This window comes from Strigops habroptila, chromosome 19 (genome assembly GCF_004027225.2).
Source record: "Strigops habroptila isolate Jane chromosome 19, bStrHab1.2.pri, whole genome shotgun sequence".
In the NCBI taxonomy this organism is placed as follows: domain Eukaryota; kingdom Metazoa; phylum Chordata; class Aves; order Psittaciformes; family Psittacidae; genus Strigops; species Strigops habroptila.
In genome coordinates this window covers 3,067,242-3,087,550 of record NC_044295.2, presented here as the reverse complement: position 1 = coordinate 3,087,550, position 20,309 = coordinate 3,067,242, and the positions used below count along the sequence as shown (strand labels likewise).

The following is a 20,309-nucleotide window of genomic DNA, read 5'->3' as shown; positions in this document are numbered from 1 at the left end:
GCACCGGGACCGGGCACCACAGCGGGGCTCCCCAGGGCTCCATCGGGCACCGGCACCGGGAGCCGGCCAGGTACCGGGGTCGCCACAGAAGAACCCGGCCTTGGCCACTGCCGCCGTGCACCCTCGCCGAAGCCACCGGCACCGCGGCCCGGTGCCAGCTCCGGGCATCACTCTCCAAGCTACGGCTCCCGGGAGACCGGAGCCGTGTCACGGCCGAGGGCTGCCCGTGCCGGCGGGACCGGGACCGAGCCGGGCCGCCGCTCCAGATCTGGGTGCCCTTATTGGCGGCGAGGTGGGGGGGACGGGACACCGCCTCCCCGGTCCCGGGGGGGGACACCCATAGGGCAGCGCCGCGTTATATCAGCGCCGCCCCACCGACGGCCGCGCACTCGGGGCGGTGGGAGCGGCGGAGGCACCGGGGGCACCGCGGGCAGAGGTCGGGCCGGTGCCCCCGGTGCGGAAGGAAAGCGGCGAAAGCGGCGGAGTCAACATTGAATATTTATTAATCGCCGTCGAAGGACGCTCGGTAATTACAGGGTTCGCCGCGAATCGCCCCGGCGGCGGCGGCTCGTCACGGCCGGAGAGTCCTGGCGGGGCCGCCCCGGCGGGGACCGGGCTGCGGAGGGGCCGGTGCATGCAGAACGGCCGGGCCCCCCCCAGCCCGGTCCCGGTCCCCGGTCCCCGGCAGTGTCCGCGGCTCCCGGCGCGGGGGGGGGGGTGTCTTGCATATCGTTGGCCATAAATATTTATTAATCGAAATGAAACGGAACAGAAACACGAAAGCACTTCTGGTGTCGGGCAGGCGGGTCCCCTTTGCTACACGGTTTGTGTTGGGTTGGTTTTTCTTTTCTTTTATTTTTTGTTTGTTTTTTTCCCTTTTTTTTTTTTTTTTTTGCAAAACTTTTTGTTTTTTTCTTTTTTAGGTTTTTCTCTTTTTTTTTTTTTTGTTCCTTTTTCCTTTTTCGTTTTGAAAACGTTTCTCAGAAATCCTCCTCCTCCTCCTCCCTGGGCTCTATTAAATGCTGGTTTCTCGAAGGGGGTGCGGGCAGGGTCCAAAAGGAAAACCAAACCCTCAAAAAAAAAAGCCAAGATCGAGAAAAGAAGACGAAAAGGAAGAAAGAAGGAAAACCAAAGCGGTTTCTCGGCGTTCCGGTGGCTCCGACCGGAGGAATGCGGCAAACCGGAGCGGAGCGAAACACGGGGCCGGGGCGGGTGCCGCGGGGGGGGGGGGAGGGCTCAGCCCCGCTTCCCCCCACCCCCCCCTCCCGGAGCCCCGCTTGCATAGAACCGGGGCGCTCCGCGGGGCTGGGGGGGGGTGTCGCTTCATCTTTTTTGTTTTTTCACGATTATTATTATGATTTTTCCTCTTTTTCTTTTTTCCTTTTTTTTTGTTTTTTTTTTTTTTTGATCTTTTCCCTTTTTTTTTTTTTGTTTTTTTGTTTTGTGGTTTTTTGTCTTTTTCCGTTTCAAGTTTTTGAAAACAGGTAGAAAACGTCCTGACACACGCGCTGCGAGAGGAGCTCCCGGGGTGGGGAGCGGGGCCGGGGCCCCCCCAAAGCAAAGTGCATCTCTGAGCGTCCGCCGGGCCGGGCCCGCTTGCATAGATAGAAATGTGGGTTCCTCCCTTCGCCTCTTTATTGCTTCGGAAAGTTGCGCTCCGCGCCGCAGCGCGGTTCCTCTCGCTCCCGCGGGTGTCCAATACCGGGGGGGGGGTGTTGTGTTTTAGGGGGGGGTGGCGGCGGTGGAGGGTGGGGGGGAACGGCCCAAAACGAGGGGGAAAAGGGAAGAAAAAAATAGAGCTAAAATGAAGTGAAAACGAATTAATAAGGAAACGACGCGGCTCGAGCCAAAGGGCCGAAGTGGGGAGCCCAGGGGGGCTCCGGAGGGTGAATGGGGAGGACCGGGGCCGCGCTGGGAGCCTCCCCCCGGGGAAATAATAATAATAATAATATTAATAATGTAATGGTAATAGTTTAACGGCGTAAATAATAAATTAAGTAAATAATAATATGACCAAATAAATAGCAATTTAACCAAAGAAATAATTCTTTAACTTAAGAAATAATAATTTAACTTAAGAATGCTGTATCCTAAGAAATAATAATTTCACTTCAGAAATAATAATTTAACTTATTAATTCTTTAACTTAATACGTAGGAATTTAACGTAATAAATAATAATTTAACCGAATTCTTGAAATCAAAAAGGATTTACCTGAATAAATAAGTCGCTCACTAACTAAATAATTACTTAACTAACTGGCTAGTGATAGTTTAACTGAATAAATAACACTGATCATGTAACTAGCGGGTAAATCAGAGTAAGAATTTAAGGAAAAGGCGAAATCCTCCCAAAAAAGCACTTTGTCCCCGCGGGGCGCGGGGTCCCGGTCCCCATATTGCACCAAAGCCCACGGCGGAGCCCCTGGGGCCGCTCCGCGGAGGCCGCCGCCGGTGCCTCCTGCCCCCCCCCAAATCACTCCGGGGGGGGTGTGTTCCCCCCCATCACCGGGGGGTCAGTTGTGGAAGAAGGCGTTGAGCTCCTCGTACATGGGGCCCCGCTCGTGCGGGAGGTGCATGTCGTAGGGGAAGATGTTCTCGGAGTGGACCCCCCCGCGTACCCCCGTCGAGCCGAAGACCAGGTTGTGGCCGGCGGGCCGGGAGCCGGGCAGCGCCGAGTAGTGCATAGAGTAGTGGTAGCTTTTCTCGTGGTCGGGGGAGGAAGAGTCCTGCTTGAGGGAGAAGTTGCCGTTGATGCAGAGCGGGGGGCTGAGCCCGCCGTCGTACTCCGAGCTGTTGTAGTCGGGGGACGCGTTCCCGTAGAGGCTCTCGTAGGCGGAGGCGCAGTAGCCGTGTGTCCGCAGCCCGTGGGCACCGGGACCGGCGGCGGGCGGGCACTGCGCCGCGGCCAGCCGCGAGCAGGGGTAGGGGTAGGGGTGCACGGCGAAGGAGGCGCTGGGGCCGTGGAACCGGCCGCCCTCGGGGCCCTGCTCCGTTAGGAAGTTGCGGGAATTGAGCTGCAGGCACCCGGCCACCAGGTTGGTGGTGGGTTGCGAGAGCCCCTTGCACAGAGTCTGCACGTAGGAGACCAGGTCGGGCCGTTTGCCCGAGCGAAGGATCTCAGACAGAGCCCAGATGTAGTTCTTGGCTAAGCGGAGGGTCTCGATTTTGGAGAGCTTTTGGGTTTTGGAGTAGCAGGGCACAACCTTCCGCAGGTTGTCCAGGGCCGCGTTCAGGTCGTGCATTCGGTTCCGCTCCCGAGCGTTCGCCTTCTGCCGCCGCAGCTTGGAGCGTTCCAGACGCGCCTTGGTCATCTTGCGCTTCTTGGGGCCGCGCTTCTTGGGCCGCTCGCCCTCCGCCTCCTCCAAACCTTCCTCCTCCTCCTCCTCCTCCTCCTCGTCCCCGCCTAGCTCCCCTTCCTCCTTGCTCTCCCCCTCGGGCGGCTCCTCGGGGAGGGCGCAGCCCTTCCCCGCCCGCTCCTCCTTCTCGCTGCGGGCATCCTCCTCGCACTCCTCGGCCCAGCCGCCGAATTTCGGGACCTCGGGGACCAGGCTGGGCTCGCTGAAAAGTCGCGTCAACATCGTGGCTGCAACGGGGGGCAAAGAGCCAGGCGTTACCGGCGGCCCCACCGCCCCCCAACCGGATCCCCACCCGCCCACCCCCCCCATCCCCATCCCCGCCGCTCCCCGGCCGCCGATAACGAATGAAGCGAGGGGCCACCCGCCGCCGCCTCCCGCACCGGTCGACCCGCACCGGGGACACCGGGGCTCCCTCGGGGCGCGGCTATGCGGCCCCCCCCGACGCCGCTTCCACCCTCCTCCGAGCTCCCCTCGGCCGCCGCCCACTGCCCCGCTCCTGCACCCGCCGCGGCGGCCCCCCCCCGGCCCCGACCCGGTCGGTGCCCCCCCCACACCTCGCACCGGTGCCCCGCGGGCCGGGCCCGGTGCCACCGGCCCCTCTTTGACGCCTCCAACTTTTCCCCGCCGCGGCCGCGGAGCGACCCCGGCCGCGGCTCCGCCACCGACGTCCCGGGGCCGGGGGGTCGAGGCGCCGCCGCTGCCCCTACCCCCCCGCCCCTCATTACCCCCCCTCCAGCCCTGTCAGCCCCGCCCGGGGCCCCGCCGCCCCGGGGCTCCCCCGGCCACCGGAGCGCGGCCCGTGAAATGCGGCGGCATCAACCAGCGGCGCGGCGGGGGGCGACGGGGGCGGCGGCGGCCGAGTCCCCCCCCCTACTCCCGGGGGCAGCGCGGGGGTCCCGGGCGGCGGCGCTACAGGGGCCGCCCCCGGTGCCGGCCGGGGCGGCGGAGCCGGGGCGGGGTGCACCGCCCGGGGCGGGGGCCGGGGGCGCCGCGGGGGAGCGGGGGGGCGGCTCGGCCGGGTCGGGGCCCCCGGGGGCGGCGGCGCGGCGGCTCCGCGCTGATTTCGTTGATGCCGCTCGGCCGCCGCTGCCCGCTCCGTCCCGCCGGGACCGCGCCGCCCCGGGCGCGCCCAGCCGCGGGTGGGGGCGGGTGAAAGCAGGGTGGGGGGGCGAACCCCAAACCCCAACAACCCCTCCCCGAGGTGGGGGGCGCTCCGGGGGGAGGGGGAAAACCCCCTCGGTGGGGAACGGGAGAACCGAGGGCCGGGGGAGAACGAAAGCCGGGTGAAAAAAGGGCGAGACGTGGCGGAGAAACCAAATCAACATGGAAGTTGCCTTTTCTCCATTCAAGTTTCCTCCGCTGCCCTCCCAGCCCTCCACTTCTTTACATAACTCACCTTCGGGCTGACCGCAGGAATTCTTATTTCATTGTTCCCAGCATCTTCTGGGACCAGGACGCGGCTCCTTGAGGTGCTCCAGCCTCCTGCAGTCCTCTATCCAAAAGGAGGCGAGAGTGGCATCTCTACCCAGCAAAGGGGGTACCAGCTCTGCTGCCAGTGCCATATGGTTGGCACGTCATGCGCGAGAGCTATCACATGAGAGCTAATGATTGACATGCGCTTGCATTCAGGGAGATTTGTCTCTCTGGGGAAGGAGGACTCGCCATCTGTCACTCTGTACTCCAAAAAAAAAACCCAGGGAAAAGAAAAAAAAAAGAAAAAAAACCCCTTTTCCAAATCTACAGCTCTGCCTACACGCCGCAAAATGGGACCCGGGCGAGATGCAGGCGATGGCGGGGCCGGCAGGAACAATGGAGCCAGCACCAGGGCGGTGGGGAAACCGGCCATCCCGACTGGGCCGAGCATATCGGGGGCAGCCGGCGGGCACCGGGGCGAGGGGGGAGCCGCCGTGGGGACCCTCGGTGGGAGCTGGCATCTGCGGCTCGCCCGGCTCCATCCCCACCCTCAGCCACCAGCCGAGCCGGGGATGGCTGCGGTGGCGAGGGCCTGGTGCGGGCAGGGGGCTGTGGATGGGGACGTGGTGGTGGTGGCGGTGCCAGGTTCGGTGCAGGCAGAGGGCTGTGGGTGCGGGTGTGGGCAGCGCTGGTGGGTGCGGGGCTGTGGGTCACCATGCGGGTGGCACATGGCCTCTGCCTGCTGCCCCCCGTCCCCTCGGCCGCATGGTTGTGCCAGCCTCTCCCTGCAGCTCCACGGCACAGCCCGGCGTGCACGGCCCTTCATCACGCTCCCCTGTGCACACACAAACATGTGCACACGTGCACACACATGCACAAGCACGGCCTCCCCGATGCACATTGTGTCCAAGCCCCTCGTGAACACACGTCTCACGGTGGCCATAGTGGAGGCCCGGCCGTGCCGCGGTGCAGCCGGTGAGGCCTTTGTCTGCTGGGTGCCTCCTCACCAGCCTGGCAGCGCCCTGTCACCCCCCGGCTTCCAAATCTGTCCCCACTGCAGTGTTTGTGCAACCAGAAATCACTGCTGCCGTTTCGGTGGGCAGCACCGGGGCCAGGGGGCCTGTTACGGGTGTGTTGTGTCCCTGGGAGCTGGATCCCGTCACCCGATGCCCTGCTCCCGGCTGTGGGATGTCCCCATATCCTGGATCCCTCTGTCGCCATAAGCCCAGGGAAGCAGGACCCAGGGCAGTGGGTGCCACATGGCATGTGCTGGCCATGCACTGCAGGCGAGGGTGGCACAGCCATGGCATGGACACTGTGCCCGTGGTGCCCATGGTGCCCGGGGCTGTGCCCGCACGCAGACAAAGGGCTGCCCGTGCTGGGTCTGTGCCAGTGGCGGCGGCGTCACCCACTCCCCCGGTGCAGGTGCCGGCGCTGGCACGTGACAGAGGGGCCTCCACCGGCGTCCCCCCCGAACCCTCCGACTGTCACTCATGGCTGCGGCCGAGCAGATGGCACCGGAGCTGGAGCTGGCCTGCGGGGAGGCAGAGCCCACCCCAGCCGTGCCGGTGCTGGTGCCGGTGCCATGCCAGGGCACCAAAACCTGGGCAACCTCCCTGCACATCGCAGCCCTGATCACCTCTCTCTGTTGTTGCCTTCTTCATTTGGCTGCCGGCTGCCAGGCAGGCATCACCGTGCCCCAGGAGCCCAGCCAGTGCCCACCGGTGCTGCCAGCTCTGGGTAAGTCCCCACCACGCTGCCCTCGGTTCCCCCTGGCACGGCTGCACCCTGGCTGCACCCTGCCGTCGGGGCAGTGAAGGTGGTGGTGCCATGGGTCCCGGTACCATGGGGCTGCCCGCGGCTGAGGAGATGCCCGGGCTGGCCTATGTGGGGACAGGGATGGGGACAGGGATGAGGACAGGGGGAAGCCACAAGCCCCTGGCCCGGTGCATCCATTGCAGCCTAATTAGCAGCCGGGGGAGCGGTGAGGGTGGGCGCCGGCGTGAGGCTCATCAGCATTCACAGCGCTTGGAGGGAGAAGAAAGTGGAGACATGAAACAGGGAGAGGAGATGAAAGGGGAGTGGGGGGGAGATGAAAACCCAAACCAGAGCGTAGTATGGGGACACAGCCCACAGCGTGGGCAGGACCAGGGGTCCCGGTGCCATCCCAGTGCCATCCCCTCCACCATGGCTGGTGATGGCAACACCAGCCCCGTCCTGGTCTCTGGGTGCTTTTGGGAGAAGGGTTCACCCCGGGTGAGGAATGGGGCTCCCAGTGGCACAGCATGAGCAGGATCCAGCCCCTGGGGAGATGGGGCTGCCCTGGGCAGCGAGGTCGGGGTGAATCCAGGATGGGGGGAGCAGGGCCGGGGGCTGGTGCTCTGGGTGCAGGAGAGGGGTGGGGGGTTCTTCCTGCTCCAGGAGGTCGGGGCTGGGTGACCCTGGGGCTCTGGTCCCCCTCCTCCTGCTGGTTCTCATGTGCAGGGGCCGGTTTTCCCGGCACTGCCGCCTCTAGTCGCTGCCCACCCCAGGCAGGTCCCCTGGGTCTCTCTGCCCGGCGTTTGGCTGGTGCATGAAGCTCTTTCCTCCTCCAAAACTCATCCTCTGTGTTCCTTCCCCTCCCTCCAGCAGGAAGGCGATGGATGGATGGGGATGGGGATCCTGCCTGGAACAGCAGTGGCAGCTCCATCCAGGAGGTGGGTGCCGGGGGGACACGTGGCATCCGGAGGGACACGGGATGCGAGCAGGGTGCTGGGTGATGCTGGGACCCCGCTGGGCACCAGATGGGTCCAAGGTGGCTCCCAGGGGCCCCGCATGGGGCGAGCCTGCCGGGGCTCAGCCTGCTGCCACATCCCCGGTGTGAGACCAGAGCACGGCACCGCGGCCGTGGGACCGGGGGGCACCGGCGCTGGATTCCCCCCCGCACCGCGGGGTCCCCGTTCCCCCGCGGCGGGTCTGAGCCGTGCAGGGCCCGAGCGCGGTGCGAGCGGTGGCGGGGGGAGGCGGGGGCCGCGGTGCCAGATGGAGCCGGCTCCGCGCTGCAATATTTCTGGGAGGTGGAAGCTGGGGAGAGATGGATGCGCGAACGTGCGGCGGAGCCACCGCCGGGAATGGCAGCCGAGGGGAGGAGAGCGGCGGGAGCGGGAGCTGAGGCCGTCCCCGTCCCTATCCCTGTCCATGGAGCATCATCAACCCCCTCGTGGGACTCATCCCTGGTCACCGGGTGAGCGGGGGCCCGGTTGTGGTTGGGGGTCTCTGCGGGATGGGGTTGGGGTTGTGGGTGCCCTGCTCATCCCTAAAGGTCCCTTCGATAGGGACTGCGGGGTCATGGGTGGGTTGGGGAGCCTGGGAGGAGGGATGTGATGGAGGAGGGAAACTGAGGCACAGGGGGAGGGAAGGGGCAGACCCCTGCCCACCCCCTGCCCATAGAGCCAGGGCCTGGCCAGGCAGGTGTTAAGGCACATGCTGTTAATTAGACAAATGAGACTGGGAACTGTCCAGTGGGAAACTGCTGGAGCCATTTCCCACCGGACTCCAGTTTGGGGCTGGGGATGGAGGGTCCTGGTGAGGGCAGATGGGTGGCCCCAAGGGACTTGTGTGTCTCCCCCCTGCTCCTTCATCGCCCGGGGGGTCACCCTGCCAGGGTCAGATGCTCCTTGGGGACAATGGAGGGGCTGGGATGGGGGGACCCCAGCCCGGGATCCAGGGCTGGAGGGGGTGTCACCATTGTGCCACCATTGGAACTGGCTGCTGGTGAGGTAACAAGGCCACCCTGGTGAGGTCACAGTGGGCTATGACATCATAACCACTGGGCTGTGACATCACAAGGCCCCAGGAGGGGACAGGAGACCCCTGTGAGCACAGCACCCCCTCCCGAACGGCTCCCGAGGCCGGGCCAATGGGGGGACACGGGGGGGTGCACAGCCTCATGGTGCCACCGGCGTGGGCACAGTGAGACTGAAGGAGCACGACTGGCACCGGCCCCCCCGCAGCAGATGGCACGATGCAGGGAGGGACGGTGGCGGGGGGATGTGGTGGGATCAGTGGTGGGGGCTGCCTCCAGCACCCCCCAACCGACCCCTCTGCGCTGGTGTCCCCAGACCTTCGTAGGGATGCACCGAGTGGCGTCAGGCCTCAGCAGGGTGGGTGGGCACGAGGCCATGGGCGAGGGGCTGCTGGGGTGGCACAAGGGACAAAGGTGAAGGGCAGGATTTGGAGTGTGGGGCTGGGGGTGCTGGGTCCCCATCCTGGGGAGGCCTCGGGCCACCACTCCTGGGGAGCTGATCCAGCCCGGTTCTGCCATCATGGAGCTCGGTGTGGGGCTCAGCGTGGGGCTCGGCTCTTCCTGCCAGCCCCATGCCAGTGGGCAACTCTCATCACCCAGCACCCTGGGGTCCTTGCCCCCATCCCGGGGTGCTCTGAGGCCTCCCATCCCTGGGAATATCGGGGACGCCCATCCTGCATCCCAGGTGACTTTGGGGCTCATCAGCACCCTGCGCCATCGATGGGGAAAGAGGGGCATGGAGTGGATTTGGGGAACAGGAGGGGGGAGTCTCCATGGTGACAGGGCGCCGATGACGACAGTCGCCATGGCGAGGATGCGTGGCCCAGCCTGTTGCCATGGCGATGCGCCTGGCACAGCGAGTCGCCATGGAGATGGCCGAGGGATGGAGCTGGTCCCTATGGTGGGGACCAGGGCCAGGCCAGGGTTGATGGGGGTCCCTGGGGCTGAGCCCCCCATGTGTGGGGCCTCGCGCCCTCCCGGGGCCGCAGCCACCACGTGCCACCGTGTGCCCACCATCACGACCATCACCACCATCTCCACCATCACCACCATCGCCACCCAGGTTCATTTGCACGAGGCTTTTCCACTCCAGTTCACACTACCATCTGACAAGCCCAACTTCTCATTTTCAGAGTAATCACTCCACTGCACTAATTGCACATGCAAATATGCAAATTCGTATTAATTAATTACTATACTAATTAGTTCTGTGGTATTTGCGAGTAATAAATCATTCGGAGGGAGCGGGAAGCTGGAGACTTGGCCCATTTACACTTCGCATAAAATTTTAATAGGCGCTCGGGCTGATCCGGGACAGCCGCGGTGCCGCGCTTAAAGGCACAGAGCCGGTGTGGCACTGCCCGGCCCCTGCCCGGCCCCGGGAGCACCGGGAGCACCGGCCCCGGCGTGCCCGAGCCGGAGAGGGGATGGACAATAGGCAGGGAAAGGGGAGAATGAAGCAAAAAGCACCGGGGAGGAGGGAGGGAGGTTGGTGGGTTGGAGGGGCAGGGGGGTCGCTGCTGGTGGTTGTTGTGTCTTCGTGGGGAAACTGAGGCAGGGTCCTCACTGCGGCGCTCAGGGGTTCACCGCTTGGGTAGGAGTGGCCACTCATGGTATAGGGGGACCCCAAAGGATGTGGGTGTTGAGGGTCACTGTTCTGTTCTGTTGGCCACCATCACCACGCTGCCACCATGAGCACACCATCACCACGAGCACACCATCACTACAAGCACACCATCACTACAAGCACACCATCACCATCACTACAAGCACACCATCACCACCACGAGCACACCATCACCACGAGCACGGCGCACGGCGCAGCCGCTCCCCGCTGCCACCTTTGGGGATTTTGCAAGCCTTTAATTGTCGTAAGCACAGATTAATTAAGCAGCGCTAAACACAAGCCCATGCATTATTGATGAATAAGGGTGAGTTCAGGTTGGTGCAAACGGTGTAATTAAATATAAACCTCAAGCTGCCCATTGTTAACGTACAAATTACATTACTATTGCGACACGTGTCGGGGCGCGCGGCCGAGGGGGAGCGGGGATGGGGGGGATGGCGTGGGGGGGTGTTGGGGGGCAGGAGTGAGGACCCCACAACCCGGCCCCATCGCTGTGGCCGTCCCCGGGCACAGTGCCTGGGCCAGGCCTGTCTCCATCCGCATCCGTCCTGGATCCATGTGCAGTGAGGATGCTCCATGTGAGTCCCCATCCCTTGTCCCTGGCCCCCATCCCCATGGGGACAGCAGCCCCCCAAGTCCAGGCTTGGCACCCAGACCCCCTGGGGGCCATGCACAGGGGCTGTGCACACGCACCCTGCACGCTCCTGTGCACGCACACACACATGTGCACATACATGCATTCTCCTGTGCATGCATGCACTTCCCTGGCACATACACATGCATGTGCATATGGATGCACACAATGAACATCCCTGGCACATACATGCAAGCACACACACACGCTCCTGTGTACTTACACACATGCATGTGTGTGTGTATGCTCATACATCCCTGGCACATACATGCAAGCACATACACGGTCCTGTGCGCACACATGCATGTACACACATGCACACACATAAACATGCACACCCTCCTGTGCATGCACATGCACGCACACATGGATGCACACGCATGCACATCTCTAGTACATACATGCATGCACACCCTCCTATGCATAGACACACACATGAACACACATGCACATCCCTGGCACACACACACCACCCCCACACGCAGGACCCCCCCATGATGAGGACATCCCATGTCCCCATCCCAGCCGTGCCACCCTCCCCATGGGCTCTCCCCACCACCCCTGGGGGGACCCTGGTGACACCCCAACTGGGACAAGTGACAGTGACCCTGGGGGGCTGTGGGGAAGGAGGGGGGGGGCCCGGCCGGCTGCGCATCCCCTGGCCCAGGCGGAGGGTGGGGGGGTGGCAGCTGGTTCCTATTTATTAACCAGTCATGGTTAAATTGGTTTATAAATTAACAGATGTTTTAACTTTAGTCTTTCTTCTGGGAATGGAGGCAGCAAAACTGGTCTGTGCTGGCGGCTGGGTCCCTGCCGGGAGGGTGTCAGTGATGGGGATGGTGGGGAGCAGGGATGGGACCCCCCCCGTGCAGCCCACCCTGCTGTGGGGGCACTGGGGTGGGCTTTGGGGTCCCCTGAGGTCACAGATCCTTAGGGAAGGGGTGGATGGGGCTAGAGCTGGGGTGCTACAGGTGGGTAAACTGAGGCACGGCCCCCAGCAAGAGGAGACCCCCGGGAGGCCACGTCTTCTCCTTCTTTGGGGTCTCCGGCTTGTCCCCCCCATGGTTTGAACTATTCAAACCTCCCAGATTGGGCAAAATGGGGCACAGACTCCCCCAAACCGATGCATTGTCCTGTCCGGTGGGGTGCCCACCCCGGCGTGTTGTCCCAGGCCCCCCCAGTGCTCCCATGGCAGCACCCCAGGGTGCAAGGCTTGGCATGGGCCGGTGGCCGGTGGCTGCCAACCGGGATGGCTCCAGCCACGGTCACCCCGTGCCAAAGCCCTTGAGCCCGTGCCCAGGCCTGCGCTCGCCATGTGGCTGTGCCAGCGCCGCGGTGGCCGTGCCAGCGCCGGGCACCGCCATGGCAGCCGCACCGGGGATGGCATCTGCCGGTGGCATGCCACTGAGCCGGGACCAGGCCCAGAGCGGGGGGGACGGGAGGACACAGCCCCCTGCTCACCCTGATGGGACCCGTCCTCATGGTGCCAGGGCCACCAGCCCCCCCCGTCCCACCGGGGGTACACATGGGGACACGTCCCCTCTTTGCACTAGGGTGCCCATTGAGGTGGGGTGCAGCCCCCAGCCCTATGGCATAGAGGGGTTGCCAGCCCCCCCCCTCCAATGCCACCCACCCTCGGGGTGCCACCACGTCCCCAGCGCCCCCCATGAAACCCCATTTGGTGGGGGTCAGCCCCCATGCCCTCTGGAGCGCCCCAGGCTTGTGGCTGGGATGGGGGGTACCAGCAGGGAAGGGGTTAAGGTCCCCGCGGCCCCCCCCCGGGCTCCAGCGTGTTCCCACGCGTGTTCCCACTCCCGGCACCTCCTCTGCAACCGGGGGGGCTGAACCCACCGGGGTCCTGGGGTGCGATGGGGGCTCGGGGGTAACACCCGGAGTGGCGGGCACGGTGGGGGGGGCCCGGCACCCACTGACCCCCCCCAAAGCCCCGCCCAGCCCATTAGCCCCGCCCCCTCGGCTGCACAGGCCCCGCCCCCCGGCACTCCTCACCTTTCCGACCCAACGATCGATGTCCCCGAGTCTTCTTGTCCCCACGATGCTCCGGCCCCGCCGTGGCCCGTGTCCCCCCCGTGCCCTGGCCCCACGATGCTCCATCCCCGGGGTGTGTGTCCCCCAGAGCCCCATCCCTGTGGTACCCCATCACCATGATGCTCCAAACCCCGTGTACCCTGTCCCCAACATGGTCCACCCCTGTGCCACCTCATCCCTGCCACCCCGTCCCCATGCCACCCCATCCCTCTGTCACCCCATCCTCATGCCACCCTATCCCCATGCCACCCCATCACTATATCACCCCATCCTTACATCACCCCACCCCTGTCACCCCATCTCTCTATCACCCCATCCCTACACCACACCACGCCACCGCAGCCCCACGGCCGCCCCTCTGCCACCGCGGCCCCACAAGTCCGGCGGTGCCGTTGCTGCACCGGTGCAGGCTCCGGCTCCTGTCACCGGTAAGGGGCGAACGCCGCGTCCTGAACCTGCTGCTGCTATTTTTACTGTCTCTGCAGGAGGATGCGCTGCCGCAGCCCCCGCCACGACGCACGGGGATGGGCACGGGCACGGCACAACCCCCGGTGTGCCCCTGCCCGGGTACCCATGGGACGGATGGGGCTGAGCCGGTGAGGAGTGACCGTGTGCGGCACATGCGGCCGGCGCTGCGTGGCGGGGAGGGCGCCGGTGCCGGTGCCGGGCCCGGTGCGGCTCCCCACGTGCCACGGCGGGTGCATGGCTGTGTGGGTGCGGGCGCGGGCGGCGTGTGCCGATCCCGGGGGGCTGCGGGTGCTGCCGCTGCCGCAGCGCAGGGAGGGGAGGGGAGGGGGCCCGGCCACCCCCTCGCTCCGTGTCTTCGTAGGCGGAAGGAGCGGGAACGGCAGCGGGATGGAGCCTGGGAACCTGTTGCCATAACGACTCGGGTCCCGCGATGGGATGGCGGGATGGGGATGAGGGGATGAGGACGATGCTCTGAGCCTCGCATGGGGTCAACCTGGGCATGGGGTGACCGAGGGACCCCACACCCTGTCCCCCTGCTGTCCCCTCCATAGGGCCAAGGGCTCTGCTGGTGCCCTGGGGTTGGCAGTGCCATGTGCAGGGCCAGATTTGGCCACCTAGAGTCCAGCTTTGCCACGCTTTGCCACGCTTTGCCATGCAAAGCCGTGCTTTGCCGTGCTGTGCCGTGCTTTGCCGTGCTGTGCCGTGCTGTGCCGTGCTGTGCCGGGCGGCGGGAGGAGGCTGCTCCGTGGCACGGTGCCACTCGGGTAAATATTTTGCTGGAGCGGCGGCTGCTGGCCCGCGGCCACCCGCAGCCGTTGGAGCACCGGGAGATCCGGGGGCCGGAGCCAGCTCCCGGCTCCCCCTTCCTCGTTCCTCCGAGGAGGCGGCTTCCTCAGCGCCACCGCCCCGGCCCTGTCCCCCGGCCAGGACACCCCGTGATGGGACAGGAGCCACCGCCCCGGCCGCCGCTGTCCCCTTGTGCTGTGCCTGGAGGTGCCCTCGACGCCCGGGTCCCTGCCAGCAGCACCGCAGCGGACCCCGGGGCCGAGCGGTGGCTGGGCTGGAGGCTGTGCCCGGGGTGGGGAGACGAGCCCCCCGCTTCCCCAGGGGGAAACTTTGGGTCTGGTGGAATTTTCCACCAGGAAAACCGCGAAGAGCCGGGCACAGCGCGGGTGAGGGCAGAGTCCTCTGCCCCTGGCGCACCCCGGTGTCCCCGGCGCTGTGGCTGGTGGCGGTGCAATGGGACATTTTGTGGGTCCCATGTCCCCATGGATCCGGTCCCCTGGCCATATCCCCTGGGAGATCCTATCCCTGCCTGAGCTGTGTGCCTGGCCCGTGTGGAACAGAGCAGGCGGGGTGTGGGGGGGATTTTCCTGCTGCCCATCCAAGGGTGCAAGTGGCCGTGCCCCTGCCCCCTGATTGCAGCTTGGTAGGGAAACTGAGGCACAAGGGATGGGGACTTACATGGAGGCACCTATTTCCATCCCATTCCCATCCCTGTCCCATCCCTGTCCCATCGGGGGACACCCCCCTGGCAGGGAAGGGGTTAAGGTCCCCTCACAGCTTGTCTGAACCCCCTGAGGGGCTCCCCAAGGGCTCATTACCTCGGTCTCAGCCCCCCTGCCCCGGGAGGGGGGATGAATAATTCAGTGCCTGGTAGGAGATGTGTCCTCCCTCCCTCTCCTTCCTCCTCCTCCTCCTCCTCCTCCTCACCGGCTCTGCTTTCCCCACCTCCCGCCACTCTCAGTCCTCGCCGTACCGGAGCCCCGGGTGCTACCGAACTCCCCGCTCGGTACCGGTGGCTGAGACCCACCCTCACCGGCAGCGGCGGTGACCATGGACCCCAAGGACCGCAAGAAGATCCAGTTCTCGGTGCCGGCCCCCCCCAGCCAGCTGGACCCCCGCGCCGTGGAGATGGTGAGGGACACATCGGGGTATGGGGACACACCGGGGGTCCCTCGGCACCCCCGAGATCACCGCGGTGATGAGGGACCCCCGGTGTGACCGGGAGGGATGGGGGGAACGGGAGAGCCCCAAGGTGCCGGGTCTTGGAGGAGGGATGGGGGCAGAGTGGGACAGGAGAGATGGGATGGGACTGGGGGCTCGGAGGGGACAGGAGGGAGGGGAAAGGACCGGGAAAGCAGGACAAGGGGGATCGGAGGGGACGGGACAGGGATGGAGGGGACAGAGGGGACAGGAGGGAGGGGAAGGGACAGGGAGAGCAGGACAAGGGGGATTAAAGGGGACAGGAAGGACGGAATGGGATTGAGAGAGCAGGGTAAGTGGGATCGGAGGGGATAGAGGGGACAGGACATGGAACGGGAGGGACAGAGGGGACAAGACTGGATGGGGGGGGACAGGATGGGACAAGGGAGAGTCGGGGACGGGACGGGAGAGCTCCAAGGTCCCTGCATGAGCTTTGATCCCACAGAGGGAGAGTTGTGCAGGGGGACAGGGATGGGACAGGGGTGGGACGGAGGGAACAGAATCGGGACAAGGATGGGGCAGGATGGAAGGGGTGGGACAGAGGGCACAGGACAGGGACAGGGATGGGGCTGAAGGGACAGGACACGCTGGGGGACGGTGCAGCCACCGTTGTACCCAGCCAGAGGGGACATCCCAGGCACACGCTGAACCCACGGAGGGACCTGGCAGGGGCTGGAGGGGACTGGGGACATCGTGGGGACCCCAGGATGGGGCCACGGCCCCACTTGGTCCCTGCCCGCACCCGTGCTCACACGCATCCACATACATAGACACGCATCACACACATGCAGGCATGTGCATGGGCCCTTGGCCCCGGGGTGCAGGGACGGGGACCCTGCCGGTGTCCCCAGCCGGTGACACCCCGCTGTGCCCCAGATCCGGCGGCGGAGGCCCACGCCGGCCATGCTCTTCCAGCTCTCCGAGCACTCATCCCCAGGTGAGCGGGGCAGCTGCTGGGAATGGGACACGGGACAGGGACGGACGTGGTGGCAGAGGCCATCTGGTGTCACTGATAGGATCTGGTGGCAGGGATGGGATGTGGTGATAGGGGTGAGATGTGGTGATAGGGATGGGGTGTGGTGTCGTGCACGGTATGAGATATCCAGGATGGGACATGGTAGCGGGGAGGGAACACGGTGGCAGGATGGGATGCGGGTGTCACTTATGGCTTGGGACATCAGGGATGGGACGCGGTGCATGGAGGGGATGGGGTGTCACATAAGGAATGGGGTGGCAGGGATGGGATACGGTGGCAGGGACGGGATGGGGTGTCACATAAGGAATGGGGTGGCAGGGATGGGACGCGGTGCATGGAGGGGATGGGGTGTCACATAAGGAATGGGCTGACAGGGATGGGACGCGGTGCATAGAGGGGATAGGGTGTCACATAAGGAATGGGGTGGCAGGGATGGGACGCGGTGCATAGAGGGGATAGGGTGTCACATAAGGAATGGGGTGGCAGGGATGGGACGCGGTGCATGGAGGGGATGGGGTGTCACATAAGGAATAGGGTGGCAGGGATGGGATGCGGTGCATGGAGGGGATGGGGTGTCACATAAGGAATGGGGTGGCAGGGATGGGACGCAGTGCCAGGTCCCTGGCGGGCAGATAACCCCTGGAGCAGGGGTCTGGGGGTGGGCAGGGACCTGCCTGGCTCCGCTGGCAGGGAACAGCCGCTGTCCCACTTATCTTTCTCTCCCCATTGCCACCACTGACCTAGAGGATGAGTCCCTGCCCTACCAGGTGAGTGGCACCGGGACACCTGGGGCAGCTCCGTTCCCCAACCCACTGCTCCCAGGGCACTGGGGGCTTATCAGGGCCCAGCCTGACCCCAGCGCTTATCGGTTCCCTGCCCAGCAGCGGCACCCGGCGCCGGCGCTGCGGGGACGGGGACACGGAGCCCAGCCAGGCTTTGGGGTTTGGCTGCAGTCAAACCACCTCGTGACCATCATGGGGACACCACGTGGGGTGGTGGGGTCTCCATCATGGGACCCCCAATGCAGGATCCCCATTGCAGGGTCCTCATTGACACTGGGTCCCCATTGCAGGGTCCTCATTGCTGGGGAGGGGGTGTCAGTCTTGGGTCCCCATTGCAGAATCTCCATTCCAAGGTCCCCACTCGGGACCCCCATCGCAGCATCTCCATTCCGTGGTCCCCACTGCGGGACCCCCATTGCAGCATCTTCATCCCGGGGTCCCCATTGTGGGATCTCCATTGCGGGATCCCCATCGCAGTACCTCCATCCCGAGGTCCCCACTGTGGGACTCCCATTGCAGCACCCACCTCCCCATGGGGCGCCTGGCTCCCCCGGGTCCATGGTGACCCCCGGCCCAGGGAGGGACATGCCGGGACCCCTTTCCCAATGCCATTCCCTCCCGCAGCGCGAGAGCTGCCTGCTGAAACCAAAGAGGACCAACCCGTGTGCCTACACCCCGCCATCGCTCAAAGGTACGGCATGAGCCTTCCGAATGGAGAAACTGAGGCACGGGGCTGTGCGGGGTGGGCTGGGGGCACCCAGGGCTCCCCACACCTCTCTGGGTGCCGTGTGGCTCCATGGGGAGACACCAGTGCTCCCAGTGCTGACACTGGTGCCTTCCCAGCGGTGCAGCGCATCGTCCAGTCCCACCTGGAGGGTGGCGTGGCCGGGGGGGACAGCTCCGATGGGGAGGCCGATGATGGGGAGCATGAGCTGGCCCGTGCCTGTGACCCCGACAGTGCCCTCGAGCCTGGTGAGGGGGACGCGGATGTGGGAGTCTGGGGGACATAGGGACGGGGATTCCAAAGCCTTGGGATGTGGAGATGGGGATGTCAGATCCTGGGGGACATGGGGATGAGCATGTCGGAGCCCTATGGGACATGAGGATGGGATTTCTGGAGCCTAGGGGACATGGGGACAGGGATGCCAAAGCCTGGGGGATGTGGGAACGGGAATGTCAGATCCTGGGGGACATGGGGACAGGGATGCTGAAGCCTGGGGGATGTGGGAACGGGAATGTCAGATCCTGGGGGACATGGGGACAGGGATGCTGAAGCCTGGGGGATGTGGGAACAGGAATGTCAGATCCTGGGGGACATGGAGACAGGGATGCTGAAGCCTGAGAGACGTGGGGAGAGAGGTGCTGGAGCCCAGCAGACATGGAGACAGGGATGTTGGATCCTGGGGAACATGGGGATGGGATTTCTGGAGCCCAGAGGACATGCGGACAGGAATGTTGGATCCTTGGGGACACGGGGATGGGATTTCTGGAGCCCAGAGGACATGCGGACAGGAATGTTGGATCCTGGGGGACATGGGGATGGGATTTCTGGAGCCCAGAGGACATGCGGACAGGAATGTTGGATCCTGGGGGACACGGGGACGGGGATGTTGGATTCTGTGGGACATGGGGACGGAGCAGCCGGAGCCCGGGGGTGCAGACGCGGGTGCCACCATCCCCTGTAGCCCTTGGGGACGGGGTGGGTGCGCGGGGGGGGGAGCACACGGGCCGGCTGCTGTCCTCCACGTCCCCTGACCGGGGCGGTGTGTCCGTGCCCCGCGGGGCTGCGGCGGCTCCGGCGGTGCCGTTCGCGCCTCCCTCTGCCCTCGGCTCACCCGCACCCGCCCGAGCAGCGCCGGGGAGCCAGGCCAGAGCCGAGCGGAGCTTCTTCAGCGGCCCCAAGGCTCACAAGCGGAAAGGTAACGGGCCGGGGCCGGGGGGATGCGGCAGGAGGCGGCGCTCGGGGCCGCTGCAGCCGGGTCACCCCGGGGCCGGGTCCCCGCAGGCGGGCAGAAGGTGTCCTTCGCCGGCGGCATCGACGATCGCGGCCAGGACCTGAAGTCGCTGACGGTGTCGGAGATCCCGGAGGATCCCGAGGGAGCGGAGGATGAGGAAGAGGAGGATGGCGGCACCGGGGGTATGTGGGGTGGCAGCCCCCCCTGTCCCTGGTGTCTCCCACCAGTGCTGGTGGTGGCACCTGACCCTCTGCCTGTCCATCATCCATCCCTCCATCCATCCAATCCATCCATCCATCCATCAATGCATCCCTCCCTCCATCCTTCCCTCCATCCCTTCATCCATACGTCCATCATCCATCCATCCCTCTCTCCATCCTTCCCTCCATCCCTCCTTCCCTCCATGTATCCATCCATCCCTCCATCCTTCTCTCCCTCACTTCCTTGATCCCTCCATCCTTCCCTTGATCCCTCCATCCCTCCATCCATCCCTCCATCCCTCCATTATCCATCCATCCATCCATCCCTCCATTATCCATCCATCCATCCATCCATCCATCCATCCATCCATCCATCCATCCATTCATCCTTTCTTTCATCTTTCCCCTCATCCATCCATCCCTCCCTCCATCCTTCCCTCCATCCTTCTCTCCATCCCTCCATCCCTCCATAATCCCTCCATTATCCCTCCCCAGAGCGGCGACACGTCGGCTTCGCCGAGGTTCCCTCTCGCCCCATCGGCACCGAGCGCCATTCGCCCACCTACCCACTGGGCACCAGTTAACCGGCACCGGGACCCCGGCTCCCCCCGGCTGCAGCAGCTTCGCCGGTGCCCCCCCTCGCCCCACTGCCCCCCATCGCCCCACTGCTGCCCTGCCTGCGCTTCGTGTGCCGCCCCACACATGGCCACGGCCGCCCCGCTTCGCACTGGGGGTCCCACGCGAGGGGCCGGGACCCTCCCGGGGGGCTGGTGGGGACCCCCCCGGCCCCACATCGAGCTGAGCCCCCTGCCCGAAATAAACGGCTGTACAGAGAGGATGGAGCCTGGTCTGGGGGGACTGCGGCAATGGGGGGGGGGTCTGACCCCCGGGTTTTGGGCGGTCTGGGCATCGGTGGGGCGGGAACAGGGAGCTGTGGGGCAGGGCTGTGGGGCAGACCCAGGTGCCCTATGGACACCCTCCCTCTCCCACGGGAATGGTCTCTCCCAGCCCCACTGATCCCCCCCGGGTGGGGAATGGTCCCTCCCAGCCCTATTGATCCCCCCCTGGATGGGGAATGGT

The 20,309-nt window shown here is 65.0% G+C and overlaps 2 protein-coding genes across 13 annotated transcripts; one reads left to right on the top strand and one right to left on the bottom strand.

The window, feature by feature from the left end:
* Nucleotides 1-485: 485 nt before the first annotated feature.
* On the bottom strand, nucleotides 486-5,002 carry NEUROD2 (neuronal differentiation 2). The gene is made up of 2 exons (XM_030508505.1): nucleotides 4,755-5,002; nucleotides 486-3,585 (listed from the first exon to the last, which is right to left on the bottom strand). The coding sequence occupies exon 2, from the start codon at nucleotides 3,578-3,580 to the stop codon at nucleotides 2,516-2,518; it is 1,065 nt and encodes a 354-aa protein (XP_030364365.1). The 5' UTR covers nucleotides 3,581-3,585; nucleotides 4,755-5,002; the 3' UTR covers nucleotides 486-2,515.
* Nucleotides 5,003-7,710: 2,708 nt separating this feature from the next.
* On the top strand, nucleotides 7,711-20,065 carry PPP1R1B (protein phosphatase 1 regulatory inhibitor subunit 1B). 12 transcript variants are annotated; one of them, XM_030508520.1, is made up of 11 exons: nucleotides 7,711-7,994; nucleotides 13,348-13,458; nucleotides 13,882-14,094; nucleotides 15,156-15,247; nucleotides 16,193-16,253; nucleotides 17,031-17,059; nucleotides 17,699-17,765; nucleotides 17,918-18,046; nucleotides 18,928-18,993; nucleotides 19,080-19,211; nucleotides 19,725-20,065. In XM_030508520.1, the coding sequence occupies exons 3-11, from the start codon at nucleotides 13,983-13,985 to the stop codon at nucleotides 19,811-19,813; spliced, it is 777 nt and encodes a 258-aa protein (XP_030364380.1). In that variant the 5' UTR covers nucleotides 7,711-7,994; nucleotides 13,348-13,458; nucleotides 13,882-13,982; the 3' UTR covers nucleotides 19,814-20,065. The 12 variants fall into 12 exon arrangements, with proteins under 12 accessions (XP_030364380.1, XP_030364389.1, XP_030364385.1 ...); XM_030508529.1 differs by lacking the exon at nucleotides 13,882-14,094 and having other exon boundaries at nucleotides 7,724-7,994; XM_030508525.1 differs by lacking the exon at nucleotides 13,882-14,094 and having other exon boundaries at nucleotides 7,728-7,994; nucleotides 15,078-15,247.
* Nucleotides 20,066-20,309: the final 244 nt, after the last annotated feature.

What these genes read in the sequence shown, in the direction of transcription:
- NEUROD2 (XM_030508505.1), bottom strand. Translation starts at nt 3,580, where the DNA reads ATGTTGACGCGACTTTTCAGCGAGCCCAGCCTGGTCCCCGAGGTCCCG.
- PPP1R1B (XM_030508520.1), top strand. Translation starts at nt 13,983, where the DNA reads ATGCAAAGCCGTGCTTTGCCGTGCTGTGCCGTGCTTTGCCGTGCTGTG. An exon ending in CTCCGAGCACTCATCCCCAG is followed by an intron (nt 16,254 to 17,030) that starts GTGAGCGGGGCA and finishes TTGCCACCACTG; the next exon opens with ACCTAGAGGATGAGTCCCTG. An exon ending in CGACAGTGCCCTCGAGCCTG is followed by an intron (nt 18,047 to 18,927) that starts GTGAGGGGGACG and finishes CCGCCCGAGCAG; the next exon opens with CGCCGGGGAGCCAGGCCAGA.